Source organism: Bos indicus x Bos taurus, chromosome 22, assembly GCF_003369695.1.
Source record: "Bos indicus x Bos taurus breed Angus x Brahman F1 hybrid chromosome 22, Bos_hybrid_MaternalHap_v2.0, whole genome shotgun sequence".
Taxonomy (NCBI): Eukaryota; Metazoa; Chordata; class Mammalia; order Artiodactyla; family Bovidae; genus Bos; species Bos indicus x Bos taurus.
Genome location: NC_040097.1, coordinates 39,095,697 through 39,107,980, shown reverse-complemented (window position 1 = coordinate 39,107,980; position 12,284 = coordinate 39,095,697). Strand labels below are relative to the sequence as shown.

At 44.9% G+C, this 12,284-nt stretch overlaps 1 protein-coding gene across 7 annotated transcripts in view; it reads right to left on the bottom strand.

Annotated features, from left to right (window-relative positions):
- Positions 1-12,284, bottom strand: part of ITPR1 (inositol 1,4,5-trisphosphate receptor type 1) — a 352,733-nt gene that overhangs the window by 195,737 nt on the left and 144,712 nt on the right. For 4 of the 7 annotated variants that reach the window (XM_027522186.1, XM_027522187.1, XM_027522189.1 and 1 more), the window contains exons 9-12: positions 11,001-11,084; positions 10,757-10,903; positions 5,908-6,003; positions 3,895-3,939 (exon numbers count right to left, since the gene is read on the bottom strand). In XM_027522186.1, the coding sequence (XP_027377987.1) occupies positions 3,895-3,939; positions 5,908-6,003; positions 10,757-10,903; positions 11,001-11,084 (372 nt within the window). The remainder of the gene's footprint in view (positions 1-3,894; positions 3,940-5,907; positions 6,004-10,756; positions 10,904-11,000; positions 11,085-12,284) is intronic. The other 3 variants (XM_027522188.1, XM_027522192.1, XM_027522193.1) reach the window with 1 other exon arrangement.

The window sequence follows — 12,284 nt, the reverse complement described above, 5'->3', positions numbered from 1 at the left end:
CAAAACTGTAAAGATGCAACCAGTCTCCGAAGCCCATCTGCCGAAGACTGCAGTAGTGTGCCGAGCCTGGTATCTACTCTGACAGGCTTCACGAGGCCGCGCTCTGCCCTGTGACTCTGCATCAGATTATTTTTGAAGTTTAACCTCCTTGCAAGATGACAGTATCCACCTGCATCTACTAGGAAAACCACATTTCCCTTGTCTCCGTCTTGCTTTGCTTGGGCTGAGGCCCTGCTTCCTCTCCAAACGGAATGGAGAAAAGAAAAGCAAATCTAACAGGCAAAGGAGAGAGTGTGAGAGAATTTCATTCCATGGGGCCTGAGTTCTAGGATTCTGGGCAAGTCTGCTTTTTCAGTCCATCAGAGGCATCAACCTTTGCCTGTTAAAAAAAAAAAGGAAGGAAAGGAAGAAGGGAAGGAGGGATACGGGAATGAATTCAGAAAGAAAGGAAAGAAAGAAAAGAAAATGCAAACAGCTCTTCTAATATCACACATCTCTGTCTTCCCCCGCTCACGCCCTATTGTTGTTGTTGAGTCGCTCAGTCATGTCTGATTCTTCGTGACACCATGGACTGTATCCCACCAGGTTCCTCTGGCCGTGGAATTCTCCAGGCAAGAATACTGGAGTGGGTTGTCATTTCCTTCTCCAGGGACTCTTCCAGACCGAGGAATTGAACTCGAGTCTCCAGCACTGGCAGGTGGATTCTTTACCACTGACATATCTGGGAAGCCCTCATGCCCTGTACCTCTATCTGAACAACCACTCCCCCGAGTGGTTCTTCTATCTACACCCACACAAACATCAGCTGGAGGACACCAGAGCATCTCCCCAAGCTCCACTCACGAGAAATCACTTTGAATGGAATCTGTGCTCTTCAAACCAGTGCTGCACACACCACTCTCAGAAAAAACCCTGACCTGGTTCCAGTGTGAGACATGGGGCTCAGCTACAGGCTGGCAGTTAATCTCCAGACTGGCCACACATCCAGAGAAAAAGGACAGCAGCACTGAGTCCACAGCCCGTGGCCTGTGACTCAGCCACGCGTCCCGTGCTTGCTGTGTGCAGTCGGTGTGTGCCACCTAGTGGGAGCAGAGGCACATGTGCACAAGGCCGTCAGCCCACAGCTATCCTCGAGGAGTACTTTCTGTCCCTGTGCATCAAGTCCATGGCTCAAAGGCCACTGGATTCAGAAAGAAGAGAACCACAAAGCTGAGTGCAGTCCCAGGTAAGACCACGGGTTTGGGATGCCAGTCTCAGGAAATACACGATCAATAAGCAGAATGAGAAGCTTCTTCTTCCCAACTGCCAAGGGTCCCAGCCAAGAAGAGGGTGAAGGGTGAAGGACCCTCCCGACTGGACACCATCCCCTCCAGAGGCAGGAGCTCATAGGTGAACCGTGAGCTTTCTGGCACCCCGCCTCCACGAGGACCCCCACTCATGCAACAACCTGAGCAGCTAGAGCAACACAGTCCAGATCTGCAGCCAGGCCCGTTGCCACATCATGCTGCCCTGGCACAGAGAAACACGAAAGAGGAGACAGCTGACTGCACTTCCAGAGACCCAAGGCATGTGGCCAGTAAGGACCACTTCCTGCTTCCTCACGCATCAAATGAAGATGGAAGGATCTGCTCTACCTCCTTCATGGAGCTGCTGGGCAGCCCAGACAAACTGGTGGGGAAAAGGCACTGAAAACAGTTATTATCCTCTGCAACTCACAGATATGCCAAGTGTTTACTAGGCGCCAGGCACTTCATCTGCAGAGCATCTCACTCCATCCTTACAACAAGCGTATTGTCCGCACGTACAGATAAGGGAAGTCGGTCTCAAAGAGGGAACGGAACTTGTCCAGAACCATACAGCGCACAAGCAGTGCATCCTGGAATGGGAAATGGCAACCCACTCCAGTATTCTTGTCTGGAAAACTCGAAGGACAGAGGCGCCTGGAGGGCTACAGCCCAAGAGGTTGCAAAGAGCTGGACATGACTGAGCATGCACACTGCTATTTAAACCCAAGTCTGGGACTTCCCTGATGGTCCAATGGTTAAGAATCCACCTGCCAATGGAGGGGACATGGGTTCCATCCCAGGTCTGGGAAGATCCCAAATGCCGCGGAGTAACTAAACCTGTGCACCACAACTGCTGAGCCTGTGCCCTAGAGCCTTGGAACTGAAACTACTGAAGTCTGCACGCCTTGGAGCCCGTGCTGCACGAGAGGAGGCACTGCAATGAGAAATCTGCACACCACATCAGAGAAAACCCACACACAGCAACAAAGACCCAGTAAAGCCAAACAAATAAACAAAATAAAAATGAATAAACCCAAGTCTGTCTCTCTCTTCGCCCTACTTTCAATCACTCTGCTCTTCCTCCTACACTACACACATGCCTGTCTTTCCCACACACACGAACAGGCTGGGAGAGCAGTCCTGTTCCCCACAGCGCTCAAGGTTCACTCGGACATCAGCTCACACTTAAATAAGCCACAGGTCCCCCTCAAAGTCACCTCCAAGGGGAGTCTGACTCTGTGCAGCCTCAGATAGTGGCACCAAGACCCAGGGAAGCGAGTGACCCAATGACCATCTTGACTCTCAAAATAAGAAAGGTGCTAGGATGAATTATCTTCTGAAAACTGAGGCCCCTTCCAGTCCAAGTGCTGAACAGTGATTGGTGAGGACAATACGGGGATGATGTGCAGAGACTGCCCTGAGCGGGGGTGGAGAGCACGACTGGACCGGTGTTTTTTTTTCAGCTCACAGCAGTTGTAGAAGGTCAGCTTTCCAAATGGGCTTCAGTAGCGACAGTAAAGTGCATGAACAGAAGGAACAGGGCCCTCCAGTGCTCCCACAAGGAGTGGAAAGAGAAGATGAACTCCACCAGCAAGTCCAGGAACTAAGGGCAGGAATTCTCTCTGAGAACTCCTCTGCATTTCTTAAAAGCTAACCTCTGCTCAAATTTAACTAGAAAGTTCATGGCTTCCTGCAGAATTCACAACACTTTCGAAGACAACTACATTATGTGTTATCTCCACCTCAATCTCTTCATTAATGTACAATGTTGACATCCAATTTTTTCAAAATTGTACTAAAAGATAATACCCTTAATACCACCTACCATATTCATCATCAAGATGATCACATGGACACACAATGTCAAAAAGAGCAGCAACTATTTGGTTTTGGTTCTGTTTTGTTCATCTTAGACCAGAATGAAGCACTCCACAAGAGAACTCCATGACTAACACCCACCATTTCCCTGTAACACAACCACTGCCCTCTGCACACTGTGGACACCAAAACCCCCAAGTCCCTCCATATCAGGATTGGCAATAAGGCCTCCAAAGAAAGATCCAGCTTAAAGATCCAGCATTAAAATTCTAAATCATGTAACAAGATCTATTTCTGACTTTGCAAAAAGGACAGAAAGTTAGACCACTGAGTGCCTAACCAGAGGTAAAGCCTCACGTGTTACTTCCACAGTCCAAACAACAGTGTCCACCCTACATGCTCATTCCTTGAAGAAATCTTGGTGAGTCATAGCTTCAGGTCAACAGCAACAGAACATTCATGTATAAAAGGCTGGCTCTACAGAGACCATCATTGTGTCCAACCTAGCAGTATTCCAAGAGATACCTTGAACTTCTGCAACTTAAGACATAGAAACCCCGAGTAAGCACACAGAAAGAGTATCACGACCAACAGTCTCTTGGACCAATCAGGACACAAGGGGACATGGCTGCCCGCAAGGGAAGCACAGAACAAGACCCTCTTTTAGGGCAGTGGAGGTCTCCCCTTCCCCAGCACTTAGTGATCACAGGGGCAGCTTCTTACATCGGGTTCCAGAGCATATGGCCTCACCCTACCAGACGAAGACGAGAAGGCTCTTGCCCATACTTACTGAGGGCTGAAACTCCAGGCATTCTTCCTCAAAGTCAGGGTCTACCTGATGAAAAAGAATCATTAGGAAATTAAAACATCCATTGCTTTCTCAAGGACTCGGCCCCGCTTGCAGGAGACATCAAGGCCTGCGAACATCTTTGGACAGCTAAGAACCTGTCCCTTCCCTCTGTTCACGAAACCAGCATGCCACAACAACAACACACGTTACATGAGTACAACACACACGGAACAAGTCTACCAGTAACTGACAGATGGCTCTCAAGTGTAGACAGAGGAACACAGAGAATCCACTAGCAAAGCAACAGTTAAAAGCCTGAAATAAATAAAAGATCAGTATCCAGTCATTGATAATCCTGCTTATTTCAAGTTAGAAATTTTTAAAAAATGGTCTGGCTTTCAGCAAGAGTTACATTCACCCCAGAACATAACAGATAATGCAACAACCAGTGACCTCTGGCAAACCATGTCATCAACATTTCTCAGAGCTGGTTAGCTGGGCCCACTTTCTATGGCTCCATTATAAATTTCAACTTAGTCTTGATCTTCGGCTCTTCAGTAGATCAAAAATCATCGGTTCACACAAGTATCAGGCATCCCAGAGGGTCTGGCACATTTAGATTGAGGTCAGCTGCCACAGTCTGATGCCCACACATCACCTTGCAAATCTCTGAGCAGTCTCACCAGTGGTGCCAGCCAACAGCAGGTGTCTTTTGATGTACGGCTAGAATTTGGTATGAATATGCATCGTACATCTTCCAGCAGATCAGAGTAAAGTGCAACAGCTGTCACACAGTAAGATGACTCCTTAATTTAATACAAAAATTAAAAGGAAATTTCCTCCCATGCTTCAGCACTGAGTCTTGCTTTCCTCAAATATCCTTCATGGGCATTTAAAACACACTTCCTTGATGTTTTACATTTCTGTAAGTAAAGGATCTTGGCGAATCCACTGATCCTGTGAGTAAGCAAGCTCTATAAAGTCAAGTAATTCTTTATGTGTTTTAATGCGTCTAGCTTTACATACCATGTTGCACTACAGCCGAGTCTTGGTCATTTACCTTAGGATTGGGGTTGGTAAACAATAAGATGTGGGGAGAGTAGTATGCAAGAGCAAAATTGAAAGATAATCCTAAAGCCCAGATTAGTGTGATTTTTTTTTTTTTAAGATCTATTCTCTTAGCCACCTTCAAATACATCTCACCCTTGAACAAGGCTGAAGTTAATGGGTATATAATTTATAGTTGGCCCTCCAAATTTGGTAGCTCAGACAGTAAAGAATCTGCCTGCAATGCAGGAGACCCGGCTTCAATCCCTGGGTCAGGCAGATCCCCTGGAGATGAAAATGGCAACCCACTCCAGTATTCTTGCCTGGAGATTTCCATCAACAGACCACGGTGTTGCAAAGAATTGGACTCAACTGAATGATTAACATTTTCACTTTCTCCAAATTTGCGATTCCTCCACATCTGCAGTTCTTCTGCATTCTCAAATTCTACCAGCCACAGACTGGTTTAGTTATGCAGCATTTACTATTGAAGAATGTGCTCAGTCGGTCAGTCATGTCCGACTCTTTGTGACTCCATGGACCATAGCCCACCAGGCTCCTCTGTCCACGGAATTTTCCAGGCAATACTGGAATGGGCTGCCATAACCACAGGTAACTGGACCTGTACAGTTCAAATCCACATCATTCAAGAGCCAAATATAAACAATACAGTATTATTAACTATAGTCAGCATGCTGGACATGACATTCTCATGACAGCATTGTTTTCTAACTGACTTTCTCCCCACATCTTGATCAGAATCCCTGTCAAATGTTAAAATGTGTTCATTATTTTTGCTTCTTGTTCATAAGTAGGGAAACGAGGTGGAAGGAAACAGAGAAACAGAAGGAAAAGCTAGGTAACAGAGCAGCACCCTAAGCCTCTAACTACCCAACGGCTACAGGTAAGTGAGGAAAGAGAAGTGCATTACCATGGAAAGAGAAAAATCACAGGGCTGCCACTTACCTCTGCTGCTAAGTAATGCCCGGTAGCAAGATGCTTGAAACGGAAGAGGCTGTTCCAGTACCCTGCTCCTCCCCGACATGGGTCATGTTGGACCACCTGCAAGAAGAGAAATGATTAATAGGAGTAGAAGCAATGTCAACCCATATAAGGAAGACACTGAATCTGAAATATCACACAGAAGTCATAGTTCAGAAGTGATGTTTACTAGCTGACAAACAATCATTATCTTCCAATAAAACTGCTCCAAGGATCTCATGTAATTTTAAGTAATGTTTCTCCAAAGGAGAAGTAGAGTCCCCTAATTAACATGAAATGGTTGTAAAACAAAGTTCAATTGGTTTTCAGATTATCTGCCTTAATCATAAGGAAGAAGCTAAGATTCTGGACTTCATCCACAAAAGGTAAAACAAACAAAAATGAGCCTCATGAAAACCTGTAACAGCAACCTATCTATGCCCTCGTGCCTTGTGGCACATGCCCAAGTCTGTGCTCTGAAGCCAGACACTCACAGTGCCTGGAACAAGTTACTACAACAATAGATGTAACTGGCATCTGCTCAGGATGGAATACTGGCAACGGTAGTTGGTGCCATAATCAGACACGACACACAGTACAGGGACTTGCCACAGACAATGAGAAAACTGCATAAAACAGACAAAACAGCTGGGTACTGATGCTGGATGACACAGAGTTCACAACTGTGCTCTCTGAGGAAAGGGAAAGAAGGTGATCTTCATGACCACTCCAGTTTCCGGCTGGGAGGTCCTCTTCGGATGGAAGCATCAGGAAGGAGAACTCTCACAGAGCGCTCCAGTCTCAGTGGGTTGAGTAGATACGTCAGAATTCAAGGAGACTGAGGGGAGAATACAGAGCTCCCCAGAAAGAAACTTCAGAAATCTGCACGGGGCCTCCTATAGTCTTTGGTTGAACATCAAGCTGCATGTGTGTACAGCAAGACTCTTCCCCTCCCCGCCCAAGGCCTAAAATAAAACGAGAGGGAAGTGGTAAGCTCAACAATCTGGGAGATGACATTTGGCTAGAAGGTTTCTGACCTACCCAGCTAGAGGAGTGACTAGTTGAACACCTGGGGTGTTCAGTCTAGACAATGAAAGGGTCATATCTTAGGAGCTGGGCTAGCACAGCCCCCAAAACAAACGCTACAGTACACGTGACCTAATGAAGCTTTGCAACAAACCTCCAAAGGATCAAAGCAATCCAGAACTTTCTTTGTCTGACAAAACAAAAGTCAATACTCTTTAAAGGAAAGCAACAGAATCTGGATTCTCAACACAGTGACATCACAATGCGTGGCATATTATCATAAAGCAGTGGACAGGCAAGAATCAGAAAAATGTGACCCTTCAGACAGTATCAAAGGATCCACTCTGTCCTTGGGGGTTGGTGGGGGCTGGACAAACACGTGAGAAATAGTAACCCTCAAATTTCCCATTTTGATACATATGCACAGATCTCAAGAAACTCAATGACTTCAAAGTAGCATAAATACATACACACTCACACAATCATTAAGACACATAATAAGATAAATATAAACCAGAAATGAAAATTTTTTAAGTAGATAGGGGAAAAAAAACTAGGGCTTTTTTTTTTTTTTTTTAGGTAGCTAAGAGGCAGAAAGCTATGGCTTCCCTGATAGCTCAGTTAGTAAGGAATCCCTCTCCAATGTGGGAGACCTGGGTTCAGTCCTTGGGTTGGGAAGATTCCCTGGAGAAGGGAAAGGCTACCCACTCCAGTATTCTGGCCTGGAGAATTCCATGGACTGTACAGTCCACGGGGGTCACAAAGAGTCAGACACGACTGAGAAACTTTCACTTTCAGGGGGAAAAAAAGACAAAAAAGGGAAAAAAGAAGAAAAGAAAACCAATGAATTCACATCAGGAAATAATGCATGCAAGACAACAATGGATTAGCATCTTCAAGTATGAAAAGAGAAAACTATTTACATAAAATTTCATGGTCAACAAAAATACCTTTTGTGAATGAAGGCTGTATGAAGAAATCAGAATCTTTAATACACTGCAGTTTGGAACACACAATAGTGCCAACAAGATAGAGCAGCCCGTCCTCAAAAGGTTAAACGAAGTTACCATATGCCCCACAATCCCACCCCTGAGAGAACTGAGACTCCTCCCAGAAGCTTGTACATGAATGTTCACAGCAGCAGTATTCACAACAGCCCAAAAGAACAAATAATCCAAATGCCAATGAAAAATAAAATAGGGTAAATATGGCGTATCCATACAATGGAATATTGTTTCACATAAAAGGAAATTAAATATGGATATGCAGGGCAATATGGATGAACTCTGAAAACTATATGCTACGTAAAAGAAGTCAGATACAAAGGACCACATATTGTAGGATACCATGTATATGAAATGTTCAACACGGGCAAATCTATAGAGATAGAAAGTGGAGCAGTGGTCACCAGAGGTGGGGAGGGGGCAAGTCTGAAGAGAAATGAGGTGTGATTGCTAGGAGTCTAGGGCTTCTTTTGGATCTACTAAAAACCATGGAGAACTATACACTTTAAATTTGGGAACTGTGTGATGTATGAATTGTATCTCCATGCAGCTTTTATTTCAAAAAAGGAAAAAAAAATATATTTTTTTAATTAAGGTGAAATAAAGGTATCTTCACAAATATAAAGCTATTTTCTTATTTTCAAATGAGAGCTGAGAGAATTGGCCAGTGGTGGACCTGCCCTACAAGAAATGATAAAGAAGTTCTTTAGGCTGAAGGAAAATGATTCCAGATGAAAACTCAATGTACACCAAGGAATGAAGTGCTGGAGAGGATAACTATGTGGATGAAAGTCGTTCAGTCATGTCTGACTCTTTGCGACCCCAGGGACTATACAGTCCACGGAATTCTCTAGGCCAGAATACGGGAGTGTGTAGCCTTTCCCTTCTCCAGGGCATCTTCCCAACCCAGGGATTGAACCCAGGTCTCCAGGCGGATTCATTACCAGCTGGGCCACAAGGGAAGTCCAACTATGTAGATAAAAGACTCCTAATCTCTCATTTTCCCATGTTTTTAGCATACAAATGACTCCTTAAACAAGGCAAAGTAAGTAAAAATGCACTATTGAGTTTATAGCATATATATATATATATATAGTGGTAAACAGAGAAGGCAATGGCACCCCACTCCAGTACTCTTGCCTGGAAAATCCCATGGGTGGAGGAGCCTGGTAGGCTGCAGTCCATGGGGTCGCTAAGAGTCGTACACGACCGAGCGACTTCACTTTCACTTTTTACTTTCATGCATTGGAGAAGGAAATGGCAACCCACTCCAGTGTTCTTGCCTGGAGAATCCCAGGGACAGGGGAGCCTGGTGGGCTGCCGTCTAGGGGGTCACACAGAGTTAGACACGACTGAAGCAACTTAGCAGCATATAGGGGTAAAACACAAGAGAATAACACCAAAAGGAGGGGAAGGGAGAAAGAAGTAGAGTTGACCCTTTAACAATACTGGTTTGAATTGCATGGGTCTGCTTACACATGGGTTTTTCAATATTAAATATTACAGTTCTACATGGCTGGGTGAATTCATGATGCAGAGGAACCAGGAACACAGAGGGCCAACTATCAGTTATACATAGATTTTCAACCATGCAGAGGGCAAATGTCCCTAACTCCCACATTGTTCAAGATTCAACTGTACACTATTGTAAAGTTCTTACTTCACATGGGAAAAGATTAACACTATGTAAAAATGACAGGGAATATGCCGATGTATAATGAAAATCCTAAATCATGATGAGAAATATAAAATACATGGTGTTGTCTTCCTTCTTTTATTTTGAAGGGGCTCTTTTGTTTCTAAAATCTTCAAGAAAAAAATAAAAAAGGAATAAATTCAGTGTTTCCCTAGGCTATTCAGAAGGAAAATTGGCAGGAAAAGGTTTTTGGGGGGAGTAAAAATTAAGACAGTTGTTTCTTATCAGAAGAAAAAATATAGATGTTCTGAAGTAGACTTGTAAGTAACCAAGTTTTCAAAGTCTATACGGCAGAAACTCTCCTCGAAAGGTTGCATGTTTCATTCATTTCAACTAATTTTCAAGTGAAGAAGATGCAGTACTTTAAGTTTCCAAAGTCAGTCACAGACTTCTGTAGGGTTCTGATATTCTTAATAGTTTTTTGCTTTATGTGTCAAGTCCCAAGTTGCCACAGCCTGGATATATTGCCCTTCAAGATCTGGTCTCCTAGAACAGTTTCTGTTTTGTTTTGCAGGACGATCCTCTGCTCCTCCTCAAATGAGGTTACTGAGTTCTAAACCAAGGCTGCCTGCTATTTCCAAGTCCACATCAGTATCTTACAAGACGTAACCTACTCTGTTCATCTCTTCTTTCTGAAATATAGGTTATCCTGTTAGTAGCAGCTCAGATGCTAGTGCCTTCAGGAAGTCTTTCTTAAACCCTTGCCCAACCGAAAACTCCTTCATCACCTCCAGAGGACAAGGAATGTGCCTCCCATCACCTTCCCCAGCCAGTTATCAGATGGGCATCTTTTCGTCCTGTCACCAATATGCACTCACCTACCATCATGCTGGTTAGGCACTTGATCACTTGTTGTGATACGTAACTGAGGAAGGGAAAGAAAAATACAGAAGCAAGAGATGATCGGATGACCCAAAGAAGGGAAATTGGAAATTTTCAGGTGGGAGTTGGCTTACCCTGCATCCTTCTGATACGGCGTGATGTGTGTGTTTCTCTTAGTTATCCCAAGTCATCCCTTGGAACAAGGTAGGTAGAAGTACCTGGATCTGACTTTACTCCTATAAACCCACGCGTCCTTTCTCCCTGCCTGCCCTGTGCCGTCCCTTACCTCCACCTCCCACAGGGCTTTTGAGCTGGTGGCGGACGTGGCAGACTGCCGGCCGGTGGTTCTCAGAAAGACGTGCTGCTTCTTCCTGTGCTCGTCACAGGTGAGAAACTTCTCCTGCTCGGCATGGAACAGCCTCACCACGTCACCCTGCAAGTCGACACACAGAGGGGTTAATAAAAGTGCATTTTAAGAGAGAACTGAAGACGAGCCAAGTGCTGCCCAGCCAGTCATGTATCCAACTTACCCCCTTTAATATGTCATCTTTGTTGTCACTCCATTTCATGAAAAGGACTATTTTCCAGCTTGTATTGCAGTTGACGGAATTGACCTGGAAAGCAAATTTAAGAGTTATTTTTTCACATATCCCTCAACAACTATGTCTTCCTGCCCCAAAGGGCCTCACCTCTGTCCAAGAAACAAGATTGTGCTTCAGCCCTCCAAACCTAAAGACTGGCATCATTAAGACCATAGAACTCGCACATTCAATTGACCTGTTAGAAGTCTCTGGTAATAAATGGATAATTTCTACCAATCGCTATGTATATTCCAGCTGTGGCTAAGGGAAGTAAGTTTCTCACCCTTCTGGAATGACAGCTTCTTTGCAGCCACTGTTTGTACACTAAAGACATTCTATGCACTGGGCCAACATTAACTGATATATTTAATCCTTAGCAACACCCTAAAAGGGCTTCCCTGGTGGCTCAGTGGTAAAGAATCTGCCTTCCAGTGCAGGAGATGCAGGGTGGATCCATGGGTCAGGAAGATCTCCTGGAGGAGGGCATGGCAATTCACTCCAGTACTCTTGCCTGGGAAATCCCATGGGCAGAGGAGCTGGTGGGCTATAGTCCATGGGGTCACAAAACGGATGGTGACTTGGTGACTAAACAACCACCACCACCACCCTGAAAAATAGCAATAACCATAATGTCCATTTCAGAGGTAGAAAAACTGATGCCCAGGGAGACTGGGTAATTAATCTACAGTCACAGAGGTAGAGAAGGGCAGATTCGGGATCTGAATCCATAATATCTGACTCCAGACCTTGTGCCCTCCACCATTAGGCAAATATTCATGTCACAATCAAGCTACTGTCCTTGTGTCCTGTAATTGCCAATTACTTTAAGTAGATGTATTGCCAAAAGCACGATGTCACTCTTGCAGGGGTATTCATAGCTGCCAACGTAGGGGAATTAGGTTCTCTCTTTAGGGGACCAATTAGAAAAGGGTGCTTCTCTGGCCAAAACACATTGGTACAAGGGAGCCTCCTCTGGTTTAAGAAATTAGAAAATTGGTCTCCCAGTGATACAAGCTTAGCAAACTGAGGCCTGAAGTGACTATTAGCTCCCACCGACGGAACAGGCTTACACAGCCTCATGTGACAGGTCTGGCTTTGAGTCTTGGTTTCCTCGCCTGCAAAATGGGTACACTGCCCTGAGTCAGGACTCAAGTCACTGTCAGCACGCCCATGCTCTGGTCTCAGGAAGGCAGAGGGCTCCCGTAGCATATGCTGCTCACAAGTCGTAACTGG